At 50.3% G+C, this 22,768-nt stretch overlaps 2 protein-coding genes across 2 annotated transcripts in view; both read right to left on the bottom strand.

The window, feature by feature from the left end:
• The window catches only part of Ddx11 (DEAD/H-box helicase 11), a 31,300-nt gene extending 18,847 nt beyond the window's left edge, over positions 1 to 12,453 (bottom strand). The window contains exons 1-6 of the mRNA XM_051154456.1: positions 12,259 to 12,453; positions 8,904 to 9,051; positions 5,237 to 5,482; positions 4,781 to 4,867; positions 4,350 to 4,504; positions 378 to 417 (exon numbers count right to left, since the gene is read on the bottom strand). Of these exons, the coding sequence (XP_051010413.1) occupies positions 378 to 417; positions 4,350 to 4,504; positions 4,781 to 4,867; positions 5,237 to 5,482; positions 8,904 to 9,047 (672 nt within the window). The 5' untranslated portion in view covers positions 9,048 to 9,051; positions 12,259 to 12,453. The remainder of the gene's footprint in view (positions 1 to 377; positions 418 to 4,349; positions 4,505 to 4,780; positions 4,868 to 5,236; positions 5,483 to 8,903; positions 9,052 to 12,258) is intronic.
• A 3,718-nt stretch (positions 12,454 to 16,171) lies between these two features.
• On the bottom strand, positions 16,172 to 22,560 carry Washc1 (WASH complex subunit 1). The gene is made up of 10 exons (XM_051154457.1): positions 22,275 to 22,560; positions 19,524 to 19,635; positions 19,205 to 19,351; positions 18,902 to 19,038; positions 18,545 to 18,677; positions 18,174 to 18,375; positions 17,905 to 18,087; positions 17,098 to 17,256; positions 16,501 to 16,569; positions 16,172 to 16,412 (listed from the first exon to the last, which is right to left on the bottom strand). Exons 1-10 carry the CDS (start codon positions 22,421 to 22,423, stop codon positions 16,279 to 16,281), a joined length of 1,425 nt encoding a protein of 474 aa, XP_051010414.1. The 5' UTR covers positions 22,424 to 22,560; the 3' UTR covers positions 16,172 to 16,278.
• Between the last annotated feature and the right edge of the window lie 208 nt (positions 22,561 to 22,768).

Raw genomic sequence — 22,768 nt, 5'->3', positions numbered from 1 at the left:
ATAAAATATTTTTTAAAAATGGAGAGGTGTCATGTCACACATAGCTCAGTGCACTCCACATATGTGAAATACAAGCGAGAGAAACATACATGAAGGTCAAAAATAAGGAGGGCTTACTGATCGCTCCTCCCTTGCCCACACCACTGCCCATGGGAGAGGGAAACCCTAAGTGTCCTTAGCCCCAATGGCTACTCCTTCCAAGGCCACCCCTCTGAGGCCTAGGGAGCAACAAGAAGCCATGTTCTGCATCTGGAGAGCATACACGTCAGGGGCTCGGAGCTCTTCACCTACAAGAGCTGAAGAGCTGCTAGAACAGAGCCCTGTACCTAGGAACTTCCCCCTCCTCCCTCTAGAAGCCTCAGGAGTATACAGCTCACCTTGGTTACATGCTCTTCCTCCAAGTCATCCTCATCCACTCTAGGAAACAAACAAGCATGGAGGTGAGTCACTGCACAGCACTCTTGGGACACCTAAATACCTAAAAGTACTGTGACATGCTCTGGGTGCTCACTGACAAGCAGGAAGGCGACCCTTTTCTCAGAAGTCCTCAAGGCTAAGGAACAAGCTCTGAATACAACAGCGAATTGCCCAGGCCTGATCCTCAGGATACCCACACAAGCTCTATAGCTGCCTTCACTGCTGCTCAGGTCTGTGAAATCGAGAAAACACGGATGAAAGAAGGAAAAGACCTGGTGTCTTTAAAGCCACTTCATATGCATGACTAGGCCTAGACCTGACCTCTGACCCTGGCAGTCGCACAGGCTTCCTCTACACCTACAGTCTACTCTGCTGTGAAATGGACTCGCCTGGGTTCTCCTCAAGCCTTTAACTCCTGCCTCTATCTCGTCTGTCCTCTCCTTATGCTATCCCAGAACAAACCCTGCTGCCTTTCTTGCCCTCCTGGGGTGTGACTGGGGCTTTGCCCTGCCCTACTTGTTATGGTGACACCCATCTCTCAAAGTGATTTGCTCCTACTATGCCTCCTGTCATGTGTGCAAACCAAAAACCAGGCTTCTCTTGTTTCTGCTGTGCCTCAAGGGCTGCCAGAGCTTAACTACAAGAAAAACTCTGTGCACACTTCGCATGAACCCACTCTGTCAGGTGGACATTAGATGTTGTTTCTGACCCTAGCTCTTCTCTCCACCAAGCTCTGGTCTGCCCTTCCCAGATCAAGGGACCCACTACACCAGGGCCAGGAAAGGTTTAGTCAACAGTACCCAGCAAGGCTCCACAGAGAAACAAGGCATCCTACATGAATACACGAATTGTACAGATTATAATACAAAATAAAAAAACGAAAGGTTTTCTTTCTTTTTTTAATGCAATCTCTTTGGGGTTTATAAAGAGTAATTGTAGGACTAGTAACTTCATGGTCAGGAAGGATTTGTCATCAGTTTTGCCAACACTTGTATTTACACTGCTCACACAAGTAGGGCAGTTAGCAGGTAAGAGGCTGGACATGTGAAAGAAAAGGATAAAAAAAATTGTGTGGAAAAAAAAATTGTGTGTGTGTTTAAGATTTATTTATTGTTTATACAGTATTCTGACTGTATGTACGCCTGCATGCCAGAAGAGGGCACCAGATCTCATTATAGATGGTTGTGAGCCACCATGTCATTGCTGGGAATTGAACTCAGGACCTTTGGAAAAGCAGCCAGTGCTCTTAACCTCTGAGCCATCTTTCTAGCCATTGTGTTCACTTTTCAACAGGATCTTACTACATACCCCAGGCTGTTTTTTCTTTCTATTTCTTTTTTCTTTTTAAGACAGGATTTCTCTGTATAATCTTAGCTGTTCTCAAACTCACTCTAAACCAGGTTGGCCTTGAATCAGAGATCTGCCTGCCTCTGCCTCTTGAGTGCTGGGATTAAAGGCCAGCACCACCTGGTACCCAGGCTGACCTTAAGGCTAAAACCCTCTCTATCTCACACAATCAGCTTCTGCAATAGCATAGGCCACAATGCCTGGGTAAGAGCAAAAATTCTGTAGCTGAAATCTGTGTCCACAGAGGGGCTGCTGTCTGCTCCCAGGGACAGGAAGCTAAAGGATCAGCTGCCTTGTCCAGGCCTTAGGAAGTACTGCATTGCTCTAATTTCCAGCAATGCCACTCAAGTACTTTGCCTGGTCTTTGTCCTCCAGGGCAAAAATGGAAGAAGAAATGGACACCACAAAACCACCCTGGAGGCCCTGGTGTTCATAAACATTCATGATGCCCCTACCACCTTAGACATGGCCATCGACCTGCAACTTGTTTATAGAGATGAACTACAGGGCTGACTTTCCAAAGGTTAGCCTTTACCTCCTACCGAGCAGTAATCATCCCCCATGCCTTGGGGAAACCAGGAAGTTTCAGTGGTGGAGAAAAAAGCAGAGGGGCCTTTTCCACAAACAACAATGCTAATGGAGAAAACTAGACAGAACTTTAAGGTTTTAGCAGAAACAGGAAAAGCAATGTACGTACATTTTCTGTGCAATTTGGTGACTTGGACCCTGACCTTGGCTGTGACTGAGAGAACTAAAGGTAAATGGCAAAGAGCCGAGGACGATATGAACTCAGGTGCTTTATATATGCCGTGTGGAGAGAGAGAAGCGGTGACTCTCAGCCACTGGCCAAGGCAACAAAAACCACAAACTCTCTACCACCAGTAGACTCCGTATATACAGTATTTTTGGACTTCTCAGAATGAGACAAAGAGTAGTTTGTGTGTGCACATACATCAACTACATGCGCTAAGTACAGATGTGCCAAATGTGACCCTGGCTCTAGAAACGGGAGCTTACATAAAGACCTCTTCTTCCCTGGAGATGCCTCATGGCCAAGCCCAGCTGAAAACTGGATGTAATGGCACCCACTGGAATCTCAAACTCTATAATCTGTAGATATACTGAGGCAGGAGGATCAACTTGCGTTCAAGGCCATCAAGCACCTTGGTACAAGTTCAAGGCCATGAGCCAGTCTAAAAAGGCGAAGGGAGGAAACGTGAAGGGCTGACACAGAGGCCACAGACAACAGAAGTGGGCTCAGGAGGAGTGAAGACATTTGCCACAGCAGGAGAGAAGAGTGCTCAGAGCATCCACAGAGAGGGGAAGACTTGGCACAGTCAGGAAACCAAAACAGCTGCCCTACTAGTGTCTGGCAAAGGATGGCTGCAGGTCAAGTCAAGCAGGTGTGCTGAATATAGGCAGTCATGTGACAACTGCAGTGTCCACAGAGCGAGCATGAGACATGCAGGCCCTGTCAAAGCCTTGACAGGAACAGCAATAAAATTATCTCAATTCTTGTGCTACTGGGAAAGAGCCATGAGCCTTAATGCTTGAAGGACCTTCCTAGTAGTAGAAATGGACCATACCACTCTTTGGCTTAATTAATCCCTCCCCAGCATCCTGCAGTACTGACTATGACGTCCGTCAGCACTGACTAAGGTATGAGTCCTACTTCCTCCTGGGTCTTCTCTCTCTTCCTCTATCTCATACTTGGGCCCTTCCCTCTAGCACACAGTGTCCCCACGTCCAGCCCAGTGAGCTCATGGGTCACTACTAACCAGAGCCCTCGTGCCCCAAACTTTCTGTCCTAAGCCTTCTTAACACAGCAGCTCCTTAGCAGGCCTCCCCTCTGCTGACTCCACACACTACTGCACTGCTCCATTTTCCTCGCAGCAAGCACGCTGGATTCAGCGGGGGCTTACTTACCACCCACCTCCCAGTGTGGAAACATATGCATCCATGGACAGGACTACACCCAGCCAATCTACTGGGTAACTGAGGTTCCCAAAGATTAATCCTGCCAGGTCCTGTGCTCATCTGCGGTCACTGTGCCTATCCAGATTGTGACTGTAGGGTGCAGCACTTGGGCCACCAAGCCTTCCTGCACTGGAATTACAGAGGGAATCAGAGAAGCAGACCTGGAGCGGAGCTGTAAGATGCAGAAGTAATCATGTCCCTCCCGCCAGTGTTTCCTGATTCACTCACAACTGAAGCTCATGAAACAGAAACCTGCTCATCCAGACCAAACACCTTAGCATCCAAGCGTGAGTCAGGCTCCTGATAGGGGCATGCACCCACACATGCTTAAGTTTAGAGGTGGACTAGGTCCAGGCCCAGCTCTCTCCTCTATTTATGAGGCCACAGCATTGGGCAAGACACTGCACCTGACCACCCTTGGCCTCCACATGTGGGGAAAACTATCTTGACACACACAAGGGACTAACACAGAGTAAGGGCCAGCCATGATTGTCACCAGCAGTTACGGACCCTAAGTTAAAAGCCCAATTTAGGAAATGAACAGGTGGCTATCAGGCCTTCTCATCGGTGTTTCAGAGCATCTCTGGCCGAGGGCAGAGCTGTCTCACCTGCTGGCTCTTCTCTCCTCGTCACTCTCATACTCTGCCAGCACCAGCTCCTCCTCCCCACACTCCAGCTGCTCTAGGAGCTCTGGTCCTGTTCCTGCAGCCAGCATCTCCCTGCTGAGGCGCAGGAGCGTTTCCGTCTCCTCTTCTTCCTGTTTCTGCATAGGACAAGACACAAAAGAAGTCCCAGCACTGGAGCCCCTCCCCCCACATGACTGTGACAGAACTGGCCCTGGCACTGCTGTCACTAAGATAAAGCACTCACATCTACCTTATAGCATGAGCTTCTCAGATTCTCCACCACTCAAGACCCCCAGCTACTGCTTAAAGAGAAGGTGGCCAATGGGAGCAAGGAGTGGAGTCTGCACTCTGCTCTCTCACCAAAATCCAGGCAGCACACAGCTGCCTCACACGCCACAGCGCCCCATGCTCACCATGCGCTTGGCTGCAAACCTGAGCCTTCCATCCTGGCAGACCTGCTGCAGACGCTCCTCTCGCTTCCTCCTCTTCACCTGCTCCTCCTAAAGGACAGGGACAGCAGAAAAGATCCCTGCAGGCAGGGCCACTGTAGGCCTTTCTCAGGAGAAGGCAACTGAGGGCCCCTTGCCAACACTCCACTTTGTCCCTGTAAATCCAACCCTCCTGCTCAGTGCACAGGGCTTGGTGCTCCTTCTCTAAGGCACAGGATGGAAGTCCCTCCCCAGGTGAGGGAGTCAGAAGAGGAAAAGGCCTGCTCAAATCACAAAGAGGCTGTGACAGCCACAAGCTCACCAAAGGCCTGAGTGGTACCCCCAGACAGATATGGAATACCTAAATCTTGTAATAAACTGACAATAATCCATGAAGCTTACATCCTTGATCACTCCTGCTTCTCAGCCCTAAGATCCCACCTTCAGCCTTTCCACCAGCTCCCTTTCTTCTTTCTTCTGAACAAATTCAGTGACCCAGTCAGGTTCTCCAGCAGGCCTCAGGGTGTCACAGGGTTCTTGGCAAGATGAGGAAGATGGGAGTGAGTTCTTCCCACCACTTGTGGAGTCAGATCCAGATGCAAGAAGATGAGCCTCTGCTTGCAGTTTCTTCTGTTCAAAGTCTCGGAGCCAGGACAGGGCCCCACAAATAAGACTTAAGGACTTTCCCTACAAGAAGAAAAACAACCTCAAACCAGACCAGGAGGCTTCCCACACAGCTCTCCCCATGTAATAAGGACTTCAAACACCAACCCCAGTTCTAAGCATGAGGATGCTCTAAGACCACGCAGAAAGAAAGGGATTAGTAACAGTCGAGAGAAACAGGAAGACATGAAAAGCCTGGTGTCAAGATGCAGTACTGAGCTTCTTTTAAGCCATATAGCTCTATGTTCCAAAAGAATGTGCTTGTTCAGCCAGGCACAGTGGCACATGCCACTTGGGAGGCAGAGGCAGGTGGATCGCTGTGAGTTACAGGCCAGCGTGGTCTACACAGTAACCCTGTCTAGAGAAACTTTAAAAAAAAAGAACGTGTTTTTCAACTTACAAATAACACAAGTTAATATAACTAAAGAATGGTTAAAATAAATAAATAAATAAATAAATAAATAAATAAATAAATAATCATTAACAGCCAAGAAATACAAAGCATGAAATCACAAATTCTTGCCAAAGCGGTATCTCACTCTAAGCTTTAAGGCAACTGGAGTCCAGACACGCATAATCAGTCAGAGTTCCTGTTGCTGAAGACAACTGCTTTCCAAAACACTATTCCTGACTCAGGTCACGGTTTCCTATGGTCCCTCTCACAGGTCGACATGCATCCCTGATGCTGAGCTCCTAACCCCAGGGTCTCAGAATGTGAACTTACTCAGAAATAGAGTCCCTGGGGTCCAATCAGTTAACATGAGGCTCTTACCGAGTCCTATTTCTTACAAGGACTGGGAACCTTTTGAGGAAGGGACATTTAGATGCAAACACCCACAGAGCAAAGACACATGAAGAGACACAGGAGAAGATGGCATCTAGCAGACAAGGCCTGGGCCCAGATGTCCTTCCCATCCCAGGATGAACCAAACCTGTTAGTATGTTGATCCCAGACTGAACCTCCAGAACTGTAAATACTGGGTTTCTGCTGTGTACTCTGTACTCTAAAGGCCCAGGAAAGGGATGAGAGAGGAGACTGTGGAGTCCCTCCAGCTGCTGTTCCTAGGGTCCATTTAGGTTCAAGTTAATCTTTAGAGCTAACCTTCTGCCTACGTTACCCTCAGCCTGCTTAACTCCGGGGTGGCTCAGAGTCCCCAGAGCAGGGTCTGAACCCACCTGCCCTGGGAGGTACCATAAGTGAGACTTACGACTCCTCCCCTGTATACCTGACTTACTAGCTCTGGGGCTCTAAGCCGACTCTCAAAGCAGGCCAGGTAATAGTAACCCTCACCCATGGCGCTGATACAAGCATTAGGTTACTTAATACAGAGAAAGCAGGATCCAAAAAACACCTGACAGCAAAGTAAGAAACTGGGTACTTGCTACTATTAAGTAATGATGGGATTCTCATTATCCTGAGATGTGGGATCTGCAACCTTTATTAATACTTTGAATGGCTCTGGCTAGGATGACCCTTCTTTTTTCTTTTCTTTTCTTTTTTTTTGTTTTTTTTTTTTTTTTTTTGTTTTTGTCTTTTTGTTTTTCGAGACAGGGTCTCTCTGTGTAGCCTTGGCTGTCCTGAACTTGCTTCGTAGACCAGGCTGGTCTCAAACTCACATCAATCCACCTGCCTCTGCCTTTCAAGTGCTGGGATTAAAGGCGTGCAGCATCACCGCCCGGCTAGGATGACCCTTCTAAGGAATAGTGAGATGATGACACATCTTAAAGAACATCCCATTACACTGTTTCAGCTTCTGGAAAACATTAAATGGAATGGCAAAGAGATCCAAGCAGCATTCCTCCAGGAGAACCAGGGGATGGTGGCCATGTGCAGACTGCAGGGTGTGTGTGTGTGTGTGTGTGTGTGTGTGTGTGTGTGTGTAAATGCTAATGTTAACTGCTGTTGCACAAGACAAGCAGGACATCAGCATGCCACAGCAGCCCAACTACAGACACCTGGTTCCTGAGCCCTTACATAGCCTCCTATAAAGAGACAAGTTCTTAAGGGTATGCACAAAACTATCATTCAAAAGTAATCCTGTGTACTCTAATGCAAACCCTGAAGGATAACTAGGCAGTTGTAGATACTGCAGTGAGACCACAAGCACTGCAGACGGAGAGGGCTGCAGGTGAGTTGCTGATGAAGAGCCCCACTGGTATAGGCTTGAGGCCCTGGTTTGATTTCAAGTAATGTAAGAAAGAAGTAACAAAAATATTAATGCTAACGATACTAAAAAATGTCAATTGGAACTTATGAAAAAGTTGTGTATCGTGCCGGGCGGTGGTGGCGCACGCCTTTAGTCCCAGCACTCGGGAGGCAGAGGCAGAGGCAGAGGCAGAGGCAGGAGGATCTTCATAAGGTAGTCATAAAATATTCCCACTCACCGTACAGCCACATTATTTTCACTGCTACCATATAACAGTAATTTTGCTACTGTTATGAATTGTAATGTAAACATCTGGTATGCAGGATATCTGTGACCCCTGTGAAAGGGTCGCTGACTCCCAACGGTTTGCGACCCACAGGTTGAGAACTGCTGGTATAAAGGAATAGAAAGGAACCACAGAGTATCCCAGTGACCATACGTTCTGCCCCAAGACAGTCAGTTCTGGAGATGGACTTCCGTACACAGAAGGACAGGGACCATTCAACTGCCTTTCCTTTGTCCTTCAAAAAATTCATATGAAGAGCCTCCTGTGGGCCAGTGGTGCCAAGCTCCACTAGATGCCAGGCATGCAGTTACCTGGGACCACAGGTTCTTACATCTGGGAGGCTGAAGCCTAGAGTTTGAGACTCTTCACAACGAAACACATAGTTCACATAGTACCCACTATGCAAGATGATAGACCACAGTGCCAGAAAGAGGCCAGAATCACCAGCCGCTCAGTTTCAACAGCCCACCTTAGATGGGCAGAGGGGAAAACAGGGTCCCTTGGTTGGCTCTCAGTAACACTCAGGAACCTAGATTCTAACCCTGTAACAGTAAGCTGGATGTGGGGAAAAGCCAAAGCCATGGTTATGTTCCTCAACATCAAGGCAGCACTGTATCAGAGAAATCTCAAAAACATTGATGTTGTGGTTTACATTGTAATTTTTTTTAAGTTTTTCGAGACAGGGTTTCTTTGTGTGTAGCCCTAGCTGTCCTGGAATTACTCTGTAGACCAGGCTGGCCTCAAACTCACAGAGATCCACCTGCCTCTGCCTCCCAAGTGCTGAGATTAAAGGCGCACGCCACCAGCGCCCGACTTCCATTGCAATTGTAAAGTCCCAGCTGCCTTTAACCTGGTTTTTCTCAGACTGTGGTGCTGTGTTTAACAGCTGAGTAGAGGAAGTGACTACTGTGTCCAGTTTCTTCTCAAGGAAGGCAATGTCTACACAGGTGAACTGTCAAGTCAGGTGGCCTCCAAGTTGTCTTAGCGACACTCCCTCCTTCCTCACACTCACCGTGCCAGTTGGACTCTCAAATATCCCAATCTTGCCAGCATCTAAAACCTTGTAGAGCTCTGCCATGAAGTCCTTCTGGATAGGATAGGGTTTGTAGGGAAAGGGGAAATTGATGCCATCAATCTCGCAGTTTTCCTCAGCCATTGCCCTAGAGTAAAAAAAGAAAGAGAAAAACCTATTACCTTTCTCGTGAGCCATGAAGTTGTTTGAAACCTATGCAGCCCAAAGCAGTTTTCCCACTTGTCAAAGACTTTTCCTCTGGGCTGTACGCTTTCTGGCAAGCAGAGACCATGCTCTGTCCATTACACACACATGATTATACCAGAACCATACAATCCACACAGTAATGCTGGCCAGATGTCATGACTGCAGAATCCAGTCCAGAAAAGCCCTAAGATGAACCTGCCATGCTGCTGCTGGGTTTCCTTCCAATAATACCTCTACAAAAGAGGAGGCTCTTCTCAGCAAGGTGACTGCTATTTAGGCCACAGCTGCCCCTTGTGAGTCCTTCTCCAGGGCCTCTGTACTGGGGCATTCGCATGCCGCAGCTGCCTCGTCTGCTCCCGCAGCCAAGGCCTATGAACCTATGGGGATGCACAAAATGACCAGCAAGGCTGGGTCAGAAGGCTAGTTCACATGCAGCCTCCAGCAGAGGGCAGCTCACACCTACTTTTCTTCACCCTAACCTCTACTGTAACACAAGCAGCGCCATCTACTGGTCACTGTTTCTGGCCAGGAGATACAGAGCTTTCTGGGGCTCTATAGTGGGAGCCTCAGGGTAAAAAAGTCTCTAGCATCCTAGCTCCCCTAAAACTCAGTTGTCTGGTTACAGACTGGAAGAATGCTTTTCACAGCCACTATGTCTGACTGGACTGGCTTCGCAATACTAAGGCCTTAGCGTCTCTCCCTGGCAGGCCACGAGCTGAAAGCTCCATGTGTTTCGCCTGTCTCCTCTTCTGAAACTGTTTTCCTCCACCACCTCTTTGCCATCTGGAGGACACACTCATCCACACCTCTCTTCTTGAGCGTTAACCGGACAGGTCCATCTCTTCTAAGTCCAAATATTAATAACCCTAAGGCTCACTTTATTTTTTTTTTCAGACAGGGTTTCTCTGTGTAGCCTACGATGTCCTGGACTCATTTTGTACATCAGGCTGGCTTCGAACTCACACACTTTATTATTAATGAATTGAAAACCTATTTTTCTTTCTTTTTTTTTTTCTTTCTTTTTTTTATTAATTTATTCTTGTTACTATCTCAATGTTTATCCCATCCCTTGTATCCTCCCATTCCTCCCTCCTCCCCCCCCTTGTTTTTTGTTTTGTTTTGTTTTGTTTTGTTTTGTTTTTCGAGACAGGGTTTCTCTGTGTCTTGGCTGTCTTGGACTCACTTTGTAGACCAGGCTGGCCTCGAACTCACAGCGATCCGCCTGCCTCTGCCTCCCGAGTGCTGGGATTAAAGGCTTGCGCCACCACACCCGGCTCCCTATTTTTCTTTTTAACTACACTGTCCTAAATGACAATGATAGTATCAATTTTTTTTTCTTTTTCTTTTATTTTATGTGCACTGGTGTAGGGGTGTCAGATCTTGGAGTTACAGACAGTTGTGAGCTGCCATGTGGGTGCTGGGAATTGAACCCAGGTCCTCTGGAAGAGCAGACAGTGCTCTTAACCACTGAGCCACCTCTCCAGCCCCATCAAACTATTTTTGAGGAAAGGTAGTTGCCAGCACATTCTTGCAGTTGTTAGGAGTAGATAAATGAAACGACTACCCAGGTGGAAAAAAATTACTGACCAAAACAACAACAAAACAAACAAACAACCACATTCCAAATAAGAAAATGCAATAATAAAAAGAGATATGCAACTGAAAATCCATTAAAACATGAAGGGGAAGAAAAGTAGACAACCGGGGCTGTTAAAAGCATCGGCCTGGGTCGGTTCTTAGCACCCGCATAGCAGCAGACAACTGTCTGTAACTCCAGGTCTAGGAGGTCCAGACACAAAGGCAGGCAAAATACCCATAACATAAAATAGTAAAATAGAAGTAATTTTAAAAGGCTAACTGGGGCTGGAGGGATGGCTCAGAGGTCAAGAGCACTGACTACTCTACTCTTCCAGAGGTCCTGAGTTCAATTCCCAGCAACCACATGGTGGCTCACAATCACCTATGATGTGATCTGGTGCATACTGTATAGTTAATCAATAAATCTTAAAAATAAAAAAAATGATTAAAAAAAAAAGGCTAACTGACAAATTCTGAGCATCTGACGCGTGCTAGCCAGTCTGCAGCACCCCCTTTACGACCTCACTCAACCTATAACCGACATCATGACATCATGACAGAACATGGTTGTCGGTAGGTGCTGATGGTCCGGGGACTCAGCTCACTAACAGCAGCTCTGATGTTAATCTCCATCAGAAAGGGTTTGGGGTGCTAAGGAGTGTTAGGATTCTGCTTCAGTCTGTACCTGTGATGTCATTGCCTACCTGGCACGGGGGGGGGGGGGGGTTTTGCGGGGGAGGGGGCGTGGCCCTGCCCAGGCCATATACAGTGACAGATCCTCCTGGTAACCTCGCTCTACTCTCTCTTCCTCTCTCTTTCTCTATCTCTCTGTCTCTGTCTCTCTGTCCCCCATGCTCATTTAATAAACTCGTCTATAACATAATATCTGCTGCCTGGTATCTTATCATTTTATATGAATTGGTGCTAGTATCTGGCATCTTCATATCATTTTCTTATTCTCCATAAAATGGAGTAAAACTAGTTACTCAAAGAAGAAAAGCACAGATTTAAGCCAGGTTCATAGAGCTCTGCTTGGGGCAAGCTCATCAGGTACAACAAATTACTAACAATACTAAAAATATGTCCTAGAACGATGCCCTTGGAGGTGAAGAACGTGGCTGTCCGGGAAAGCCAGGGACATGGGTTGCGGGCAGACAGACTCCTGCACATGAGAACTGCAAGCTTCCTAGTGCAGGAACCATGGATTTATTATTTACTCCCGCTTTGATGCCACTTCCATCACCAGTGTGGTAGACTTACATACTCGATCGTCCTTCCTGAACCCTAAAAAAGGACAGCACAGGCCAAGCACGTGACACTATGGGCCCTGAGGCAGATTGCCAAATTGGCGCTCAGGTTAATAATTATCAATAAACATGTGTCTTCATGCTTAGCAGAGGTGGTCATAGTGTTCGCCTGGCGTTCACTAAACAAAATATTCCCCGAAAATTGCTTAATATACAGCTTCCCTACACTTTAAAACTCAACTCCGGGCTGCCCCTAGCGTTGGTTCTTTGCCAGTCAATCACACGCCCACCCCACTCCCAGCCGTTCCGCGCGCTCTGCCCACCCCGCCCTCCGGCTCCTGCAGCCGCTTCAGTTCGCGCCTCCGCACGCGTCGGCCTTCTTCGCCTCGCTGCCGTCGCCCTCAGCGATGTCTCCACGCAGCACAGAACTCACCTCCAGCCACGGGACCGTCTCGCTGAGGCAGGCAAGCGAGCCAGGCCGCGGCGTCTGAATTTGAACCAGGGCTTCACAGGAGGTGCGCCCGCGCGGGAAAACTGGCCACGCCCCCGCGCCACTGCGCCTGCGCACTTCAGATAACCGGCGGCCCTTGCGGTCCCCTGATTTGGAGGACAGGGAGTGTGCGCGCGCGCCCTCTTCCGCTATTGCGCTTGATCCTTGATTTAACCTTCGATATTAGGATTTTCGTTTTACAGATTATCGTTTATAAATAGGCTTTCCTCGAAAAATGTTTAATGTAAAAGAATTTCCTAATACCAGATGTACACAAACTCTTAATATGTAAACGGAGGTGTTTAGTATATCACTCATACATATATTTGGTTTTTTTTCCTCCTTACTGTAGATATTTAATCTGTTTTGTAATAATGAAGCTACAGAGTTTTATTACAGTGAATTCTTTAGAAACTGATCCTATGAAAACTAAAAGTTGGGCCTGGCATGGTGGCACACTCCTTTAATCCCAGCACTGGGGAGGCAGAGGCAGGTGTGTCTCTTTGAGTCCGAGGCCAGCCTGGTCTACAAAGTAAGTCCAGGGCAACCAAGGCTACACAGAAACCCTGTCCAAGAAAAAAATAAAAATAAAAGCTTTCTTACTATCTTCTGAGGATATCGCTACTTGCTCCAAACCCTCAGCCTCGGAAGAAAGGGATGGTAGACGAACTAGCCAACACGACAAAGCCACAGGTCGTGCCGGGTATAACTATCCTGGGCGTGACCTGTGGCCTTGACCCCTCTTCATTATCATGGTTGAAACGCTGAGTTTCAGCCTAGAAGGACAGCTGGGGTCTTCAGGCCCAGGACTTTCCAGCCAGGAGCCAGGACACTGATGTTCCCACTCACAGTTTCCTAAGTCCCGGAAGTTCTCGGACTACTCAGTCCCATCACTAGGGTCCATTTCTCCTCAGAATGCTCAGTATGCCAACAACTGCATGGGTAGAGCCAGCTGTAGGCCAAAGGGACAGAGGAGCTAAATGACCATGAATCCCATCACGTGCCCTAGGCTCTCCACAGCGTCCTTGTAGTTCCAGCTCTGCCTCAAAAGGGCGACAACTTTCTTGTGAATCCACCCTCTGGCTTTGGCACCCGAAGGAGGGTCTTTCCTGATTTGTCAGAGGGTGGCCCATGACCACTGTTACCGCATTTATTTATTTATTTATTTATTTTTAATTTTGTGCTAGGAGTGGGATGTCTGACAGATTGGGGCTCACAGTGTTAGCCGCGCAGCCTGTTCCTCACTTCCTGGGCTGCGCCTTCTCCGCTCCTCCTGTAGCGTCGTGGCTAAGGGTGAGGATCGGTGCTGAGACCCGACTCCAGCTTCCAGGCTGCCTTTGTGCAGTGGTGTGACCTCTTCCGGTCTCAGTTGACATTCAATAAACCTAGGGATGTGCCAGGCACACACTAGGGGCTGGATCTAGGGATCATTATTCTGATGGTCAAAGCTGTCCACAAGGACGTTACACTCCGACAGAGTCCAGGACCGTCGGGAGCCGAACGTGGGGAGGTGAGTAGGAAAAGAGTAAAACAGTAACATGCCTGAGAGGATTCATGGTGCTATGGCGAGTTGGAAGAGCCTGTGTTGCGAAGGTCACAGCTGAGCCGTGGGCCCTCACACACATAGCAACCTTGTGTCCTGGGTGCTCTCAGCAGGCAGGAAGAAGGGAAGGACTGTGGTGCAGAACTGTTTGCCTGTGGCTCCAACTGAGGACAGCCCCATGCTGGAAGCCTCACAGTAACCTGCCACCATTCTGAAGGTCTAGTGACAGCAGGTCAGGGCTGGGAGGATTCAGGGAGTGCGTCCCCTGTTCATTCAGTTCTTACTTTCGTAGGAAAAAGAAAATCCCCCAGGGCCGGGCCTGGTGGCACACGCCTGTGATCCCAACACTCTGGGAGGCAGAGGCAGGTGGATGGATCTCTGTGAGTTCAAGGCCAGCCTGGTCTACAAAGTGAATCCAGACAGCCAGGGCCACTACACAGAGAAGCCCTGTCTCGAAAACACCAAAGCAAAACAAACAAAAATCCCAGTGAAAGGGTTTCCTCAAGGTGACAGAGTGTCCAGGTAGGAACAGCAGTAGCTTCAGATGCTGGCTGAGGCAAAGCTCAGTTCTCAGAGGGTGGCATGAGTGATAGCAGCTTCCTGGATCACACTAGCTCTGAAACTCCTAGCAGTGTATGACAAGCATGTTAGAGCCCCACAAATGGAGCATGACCTCCATTTTCTGTGGCTGGGCCACTGTCCCCCTTTCCGGATGTTCTCTGGCTAGTGTCTCTCCCTCACCATTTGCCTTTCCCATCACCACAGGGAGTGGACGCTGCAGCAGGCTGGCCAGCATCAGTCCATCACCCCTCTCCTAGGGCCTGGGAGCCAAGGAAGAATTTTCAGAACGTTGCTTCATGGAAAGTGAAAAATGACATGAAATTTCCACTGGTGTGCTCATTAGCAACGCACTGGTACTAGAAGGCAAGTGCAGCCATTCGTGCTGGCCCACAGCTGCCCCACAGCCCCCTGTCCTGCTGCCACTGCTGCTGCTGCTGCCTCCATAGAAAAGCTTAAACCAAGCGTTTGAAACGCCTGAGCTCTCCTGCCTGGTTATGCGTCTCAGATCCTAGAGAAGAGCGTCAGGTGAGGACGATGATGAGGTGCCAGGGGTCCACACAGCCTCAGGGTGCGTCCTGTTTGTCTTCATTCTTTGAACATTAGTGAGCGTAAATTCCTCGCCGGCTCACTCTGCCACTTATATGTCAGAATAGAATCCAAGGGAAATTGAAACCAGCTGTCCTTACACTCAGAAAATAACTCAAAACAGCTCCAGGAAGTCCCTGAAACTGACCACATGGGAGACACTCTCACACAAGCTGAGCGGCCTGAAAAGGGCCCTCTCACGGCCTGCAGGCTGAGCAGTGTACTTTGGGGTTCCAGCTTTGGTGAGGCCTTTGGTGATGGCAGGTATCTGAGTCATTTCTCCCCCTGCAGCTCTTCTTCCATAGTCCTGTAACCCCAGTAGCACTCACCACGTCACCAAGTTGGACCTGAGTGGTATCCTTGCTTTGATGTCTTCTTGGTTCCCTATCAGAGCCTGCCTAGCCCAGGGCAGCTCACCCTGACATCTACCCGTCCCATCTGGCATGGCCAGGGTGAATGTCCTCCCGGCCTTCAGGGGAGGCATCTTTGACCTTTGAATCTCTCATCTAACCCTGAGGAATCCACATTTTCGGGGCTCTTGTGTCCACAGGGACCTCACACCAGTTTTAGTTCCTAATGCAGCCCCATCCCTCAGGTGTCCTCAGTCCTTCACAGGACTCCCTGCCTTGTCTCCAAATCCTCCCTGTGGCCTGCAGCACCCCTTGTCCTCAGGCCCCTCAGCAAACACCAAGACATTTCCCCACTGGAAACCTACCCCTCCCTCCCTCCCCAGTAGCTGACTTCATCTCCATTGGCCTTGATCCTAGAGAAAGAGCTCAGGTCCCCCAGACACCCTGCACCTAAGAACACTTGGTAAGGAGGACTGCTCACATTTTAGAAGCTGTCTGCAGCTGGCATGGCTACTCGTCATTTATTAAAAGGGCACTGTTGGCTTGGGTCCAGGTCTACAGTTCCTTTGTTTATCCCATCATGTTGAAAGGAGAAAGATCTTCAGGGAAGGATCAAGTAAGGCAGTTGCATGAACCAGGGAAGCCAGCAGATGGCTCAGTTAGCCCCGACTCCAGGAAGAGAAACTGGGCACAGACCCTGGGTACAACACCCCGGGATCTTCCTGGGCAACAGGACCTGAAAGGCCCCAACTGGCGAAGGAGCCCCTCCTTCCCAGCTGTTCCTGCCCAGTGTGGGAAAAGGGCCAAAGCACTCTTAGGATTCCCAGTCGTCCTCATCCTCATCTCCTGCTGGTTGCTGTGGGGGTGGCAGAGGTGGGATGGAGTCTGACATTCGGGTGAAGGCTCCACCAGGACCCTCACTAGTTCCAGGGCCTTTTCCAGAGATACCTGGGAGGGAGAGGCAATAAGAAAAAGAGAGAGACAGTGGGGTACTAGAGTAGAGACCTCTGAAGCTACAGATGGGTAAGAGGTTTACCTTTGCGTCTCATGACGAGCTTGTTGAAGAGATCTGACATCAAGTCCCCACCTTGGCTAGTGGCTCTCACTGTAGCGGGAAAGCGACAGGAGAGGAAAGATCAGGGACTGTCACACACACACTGTGGCTCTCTTGCCCGGTACAGCACTCCCACACCCAGTCTCCTGCCATGTGCTGGCTACAAGCCCTTAATGTTTCAGCTCTCAGCACGCTCAGAGAGGCCAGGCTGTTGGCACACAGTCACAAAGCAGGTCAGAAGAAGATGCAGGAGGCAAACCCAGGACTTCTGAATGCTGGGACACTGACGCTTTACACTGACAAGGACTGATGGCAGACATAAAGCCTTCTCCTTGGGGTGGGGATGACCCCCTGGTCCTGTCTCAGAGGACTTCATGTTCCTGCACGGATCCTTGGACAATGCTTGTCCGAGGTTCTACTTTCTCTCGGCTTCAGCTGGGAGAGCTCAAGACAGGAAAGCTTCCCACTGGGAACCCACGGCCCAGGCCAGAGGGGCAAGATGCCTATCAGGGTAGGCACAGGGGACTTCCTGCGGGTTGCCAGGGAGCCTGGCTACTGCACGGCCCCTCAGCCCCTCACCTTGCTCCTGCTCCTTCTGTTTCTTCTTCTCCAGCTTGCGCTCCTTGACACTGCGTAGCTTGGCCTTGCCGATGCCCCCAGCTTGGCGGATGGACTCGAGCAGAGTAGCCCGGCCACTGGAGGGGTCAACTACCTCCTTCGGAGCCCCCTGAACCGAGGCTGTGAGGACAAGGGGAAAGGACTGCTCAGCGTTACAGGACGGGGAAAAGCAGCCCAGCCAGAGGCTGGAGGCTACCTCAGGATCTGGCACCTGGAGACGCATAGCATCCACAGGGAAGCCCAGCTGTTGAAGCTGAAGCCTCTAGGACTACACAACACGGTCTTGCACATCTACAGACAGTGAGCCGCGGGGCCTCATGCCCAGGCTTCTCTCCTCCCGCATCCGGATGACACCGTGCAGTGACAGATGCTGTGAGTCTGATGTATGACTGCTCTAACTTAGCACAAGCCAACATGGACTTTCTGCTCCTTGAAGTGTGTGGTGACAGGCTGAGAGACATGGTGGCACAGCTGGAAGCTGGGAATTCCACATCTGTTATCGGCCCTCTCCCCAGTGCTACCTAGAAACCAGGCACAACGTCTTCCCGAGGCATCATCTGCCCTGAAAGTCAGACTCCCACAGCTCTGTACAGCACAGAAACCACTCTATCAACCCAGCAATACTGGACACCCAGACCGAGAACTCTCTGCAGATCCCAGACGTAGGACACGTGACCTACAGAGGCTGCTTCAGGGAGCCGGCATGAGAAAGCTGGAAGTTCTATTAATAAGGGCTGGCCACATGCACCCCATCTGCGCTGCCCCTACCTGAGTGGGCTGTACTGCTGCCACCATCTTCTTCCCTGGCAACCTGGCCACTTGCAGTTGCTGCCTCAGGTAACGTTGGCTGGGAGGTACTGACCAACACTGTGGGAGCTGGGGGAGGTGGCGGTGGTGGTGGTGGTGGCGGAGGTGGCGGAGGTGCTGCCAGCAGCACTCCATCCTCTAGTTCTGTAAGGAAAGTGAAAAGGTATGAGGGTTTGAGGAAGGAGTCAGCAAGCCTTTGCAGCTCAGTCCCATCCTAGGGCCCAGCTCACCTGGCTGGAAAGGCTCAGCCACCTCTGTGTGGAAGGTGGGCAGTTCTGGAATGGCACCAGGGGCGGAGGGGGCAATGCCAGGGCCCAAGTCCGCACTGTACATGAGGTCATCTGCGACGCCAGGCAAGTCGGGCAGGTAGGACGGCACATCGATCTCAGGAACCTGGCCCAGGTCCGGCACATAGAAGTAGTTCTCTGGAGCCTGCAGGGTCAGGGGGTACAGGAGGTGTGACAGCTCTGCCAGAGCACAGGGCACACTGGGACCCCAGGACAGGCAGCACATGTGCAGCCACACAGCTGGGTAGGCAGAGGCTCCGTGGAGCCCTTCCTGGACAGCACCCTGACAGGGCCTGCTGCCTAAGCACCCCCACCTGCTGCTCCAGTTGCTCTCTTTTGCTGATAGACAGAGGGGCATCGAACAACTTCTCCTCTTCTGTGCCCAGCATTGTGTGGGTTTTTGTGACTGCGCCAGCCAGAGGGTCCAGGAAAACGTACTTCTTGTACCTGTGGAGCGGGCTAGGGTCACAGGGCTATCACTGTCCCGTGCCAGGCAGGCCCTGACCACCCCTCCCAGTGCATCAGGGAAGCACTTTGTCCTTTCGATACCCAAGTCTCAAGCCCAATCAAGCTCGTCAGTCCTAAGGACTGCACAAGGCTCAGGGCCCCAGGGCTCTCCAGGCAAGGCCTCCCTCCCTCCCCTCTTCCCGCTGGCTCTCTCTTGGCCATACAGATTTTCTGTGGTGTTGAAGAGCAGTAGGGAGCTGATGGAGCTAATGTTGCTAGGAAGAGCCCCAAGTCCCTCCTCAGCTTCATCCTCAGGCTCCGACTTGGTGCTCACACACACGGGGAAGTACTTCAGCTTCTCCTGGGGCAGGATCAGAGTGGATGGATTTTCAGGACCAGGTTTATGGACCCCGTGCCATCCCAAGCAGAATCCTTATGGAGACCAAAACCTGTGGAGAGCCTTCATCCCCTGACTCCCAACGCCATAGCCTCCCGATGTGTGACACATGCGGGGGAAGCACTCAGACCTGCAGGGCCCGCTCATCCAGTGGGCGGTGCTTGCTCTGGATCCTGTAACGGGGTCTTCTCTGCAGAGCAGGGTCCAGGGCACCGGTAAAGATGGAGCCATACTCCTGCAGACGCTCTGGCGCTGGGTACTTGGCGCTAGAGAAGACCTGTGGACAGAGGGTCAACTCTGGGGCCCAAAACAGTCAAGACGGCCTGGTGATCTTAAACAGGCACTGAAAATGGGGTGAACGTGGACAGGAGGAAAGTAGAGTGAGGCTGGACAGCAAGGGTACAGGGAGAGCAAGGCGCCAGCCACAGAACACAGAAGTCATGGCCTACCTTGATCGCCTTCTTGCTGCCCTTGATCTTCTCTATCTTAGCCTGGGCCAAGGAGACCCTCTCCCTAATGGCCTGCAGCTGGCGCCGACTCAGCTCCACTCGCTGGGAGATCCTACCAAAGGGGGCAAAATGTAGAGATTGGGGAGCACTTCAAGTTCTGTGGCCTCTGTCCACCTGTGCCAACAGCAGACCTGAGCCTTGCCAGGCCCTGGCTCAAGCACTCAACAAAATATAACCTGCCTATTAAGCTGGTCTTAGCAGTGCTGGTCATGTGACCTCCATCTGCCTGTATTATTCAGCCCAATGGGTCTAAGGGACTCACTGCCATGAGCTCTGCACAGAGAAGGGCAACCACTGTGGCACTGGTTCAGGGCCGACATATGCCATCTGAAAGATGTGACTCCTGGACCCAGGAGTTTGTAACCTCAGGCAGGCAGACAGTTGTGATAACACACACACAAGGACCAGCTACTGATGGCTGGCAATGTTTGCACCCACACCTACGCATGATGGTCACATGGTGTTTGACAGACTTCTGGTCTCTCCAGAGAAAAAAACATGTGCAACAAGGCCAAATGGCCATCCAGACCTGTGACCTCTCCTACATTTAACCCCAGTCAGACGAGGAATTGCCCTATACATTGTAGATGGCTCACAGAGTAAATATGAAGTCCCAATGTTGGCTCGCAAGACTTGCACAGCCCCACTGCTAACCTGTCCCATGCTCTGTGAGTGAGGGTCAGGCATAACAGTGCCAAAGACCCTGATGCGCCCTGACCCAGTATGCCACACCCAGTATTGCCTCTGGGTCACTGAATTAAATGGAATGCTGTGACAGTCACAGGACAAAGCTCTTTCCTTCGTTGAGGCCTTTCTTCACTGGAGCTTTCCTGACCAGACTAAAAGCCTGTCCCTGGCACTTCCCAGGCCCAGTCTGCTTGTTTTTCCCCACAATCCCCGTGTATCCTGTGTACACTAAAGGATATGCCTTCCTTATTCCTTGCCACGCTCCAGTCTTGCACAGACCCGACACAGAGGCAGCCCCACTGGCTCACTGCACCCACGATGTGGTTCCCATTTAATGTGTACAAGCTTTGCAAACACTTTCCCACACTCAGAGCCACAGCAGGTTTGTCTCCCTGTGGTGCTGACTCTGGCCACATGTAGAGGCATTCTCTCAAGGCTCGCATCTCCCTAGCCCCTGACAGCGCCAGCCTTAACCCTCTCCATATGCTGCTTTCCTTTTCTGCCCTGTCCATAAAAGAGGGGTGACTAGTCATGATGGCATCACCTCTAACATGTGTGCGTGGCAGATGAAAGCAGGGGGGCCAGAACCTTAGGGTCATCCTCCAACGCACAGCAAGGTCATGGTCTGACTGACTCGATGATACCCTAACCTTGCCCCCAACCCCCAAAAGAGGAAGGGTAACAGTCTCACAGAGAGAGCATCCTAAGGGTTAAAGGAATTAATGCAGCTAGGTCATTGATGGGTTTAGTACAGCTGTAGTTAACTAATTAACTAGTCACAAGATCAGTTACACTCATGGTGGCACACATTTCAGCCAGTGAAGGACCACAGACATGAAGGTATTCCCATAACAACGCAGTCGGGCAGAAAACCTCCCCTAAGCATGCTGTGGCTGTGCTAACGTTGCTAAAATTCGGCATATTAATCCTGGGTTTGAGGATACTGCTGGTGGAAACAAATCCGGTCGGCCAGTAGCATAAAGCAAGGCACATACAATCATGCGCAACGCAGTATATGTAATAAACCAGATCCGCTGGCTATGTCTTCACGGGCGTGTCGTTGCTACGATTGTTTTAGAGCATGTTCCGTCTACTTAGAGAAGTCTGCTGTTATTGTGTCATGCCTGCAGCAGTCCCACCCATCTTGCTTTTACTGTGTCTTGACAAGAGACTCCTGCTGTGGATGACCAAATCACCTGCATCTGTGAACACCATCCTGTCCATAGAGGGACAAAACCCATTCCTCAGCACATAGCTGGAGCTAAGGAAGGGTAAGAGTGCTTAGGTCTGTCGTCCCACATGGACTTTATGCTCTGGTTGAAAGGGGACACAGCCGCCAGGCAGTGATGGCACACACCTTTTATCCCAGCATTTGGGAGGCAGAGGCAGGCGGATCAGTTTGAGTTCTAGGCCAGCCTGGTCTACAAAACAAGTCCAGGATAGTCAAGGCTACACAGAGAAACCCTGTCTCAAAAAAACAAAGCAAAACAAAAATCCCAGCACTCGGGAAGCAGAGGCAGGCAGATTGCTGTGAGTTCGAGGCCAGCCTGGTCTACAAAGTGAGTCCAGAACAGTCAAGGCTATACAGAAAAACCCTGTCTTGGGGGGGAAAAAAAAAAGAAGAAGAAGAAAGAAAGGGGACATTGGCATACTCATTGCTACAGCTAGTCCTAAGCACAGGGCCCTGTGCTCCCAAAGCCTAAGCCGGGGCTGGCTGGTCTCGGGAGGCAGTGAAGCACACGATCTCGTGGGAAGAGCTTAGAAGCACACAACATCGCAAGGGAGCTCAAAAACCCCAGGGGCTACATCAGGCGGTGAGCTCTCAGGCACTTATACGAACGTTTCCAAGCTGGACTTTCCCCTCAAACCCTTTCCACACTGGCAAGTAGTTGGGTCTTTGAAGAGTTGTCTGCGGAAGGTATGTCCCTAATTCCTAGGACCGCGGAGAATCCTGCACAGAAAAGGGGCGACCCTCTATCAGGTCAGCTGGGTAGTGGGTCCCACCTGCTAAAGATGTCTCCAGAGATGTTCTGTAGGTGCTGCAGGGCATCTGCCACTTGCTGGATGGCCTCCTCTCGCCGCAGGTCTGGCTGGATAAGGGGCACTGCATACGGCTGGCCCGCCAAGAGGTGCTGCGTCTTCACAGGTGCCATGGTGCCTGTGGACACATCAAGAACACAGCCCTGCACTCATTCCTGCTACCTGCTAGGCACAACACAGGTGGGGATGTTACACACCTGTAGTCCTAGCACTTGGAAGACAGAAGCAAGAACTCTTGTTCAAGGCCATCTTCTGATACATTGAAAGTTCAAGTCCAGCCTGGGCTACATGAGACATTACTGGGGGAGGGGGTGTGTCATGCAAAGGAGCTAATTTTCTTTCTTTTTTTTTTTTTTTTTTCCATTTGATTTTTCTCTGTTTAGCCTTGGCTGTCCTGGACTCACTGTGTAGACCAGGCTGGCCTTGAACTCACAGCAATCCACCTACCTCTGCCTCCT

This window comes from Acomys russatus, chromosome 12 (assembly GCF_903995435.1).
Source record: "Acomys russatus chromosome 12, mAcoRus1.1, whole genome shotgun sequence".
In the NCBI taxonomy this organism is placed as follows: Eukaryota; Metazoa; Chordata; class Mammalia; order Rodentia; family Muridae; genus Acomys; species Acomys russatus.
This window is presented reverse-complemented; position numbering and strand designations above follow the sequence as displayed.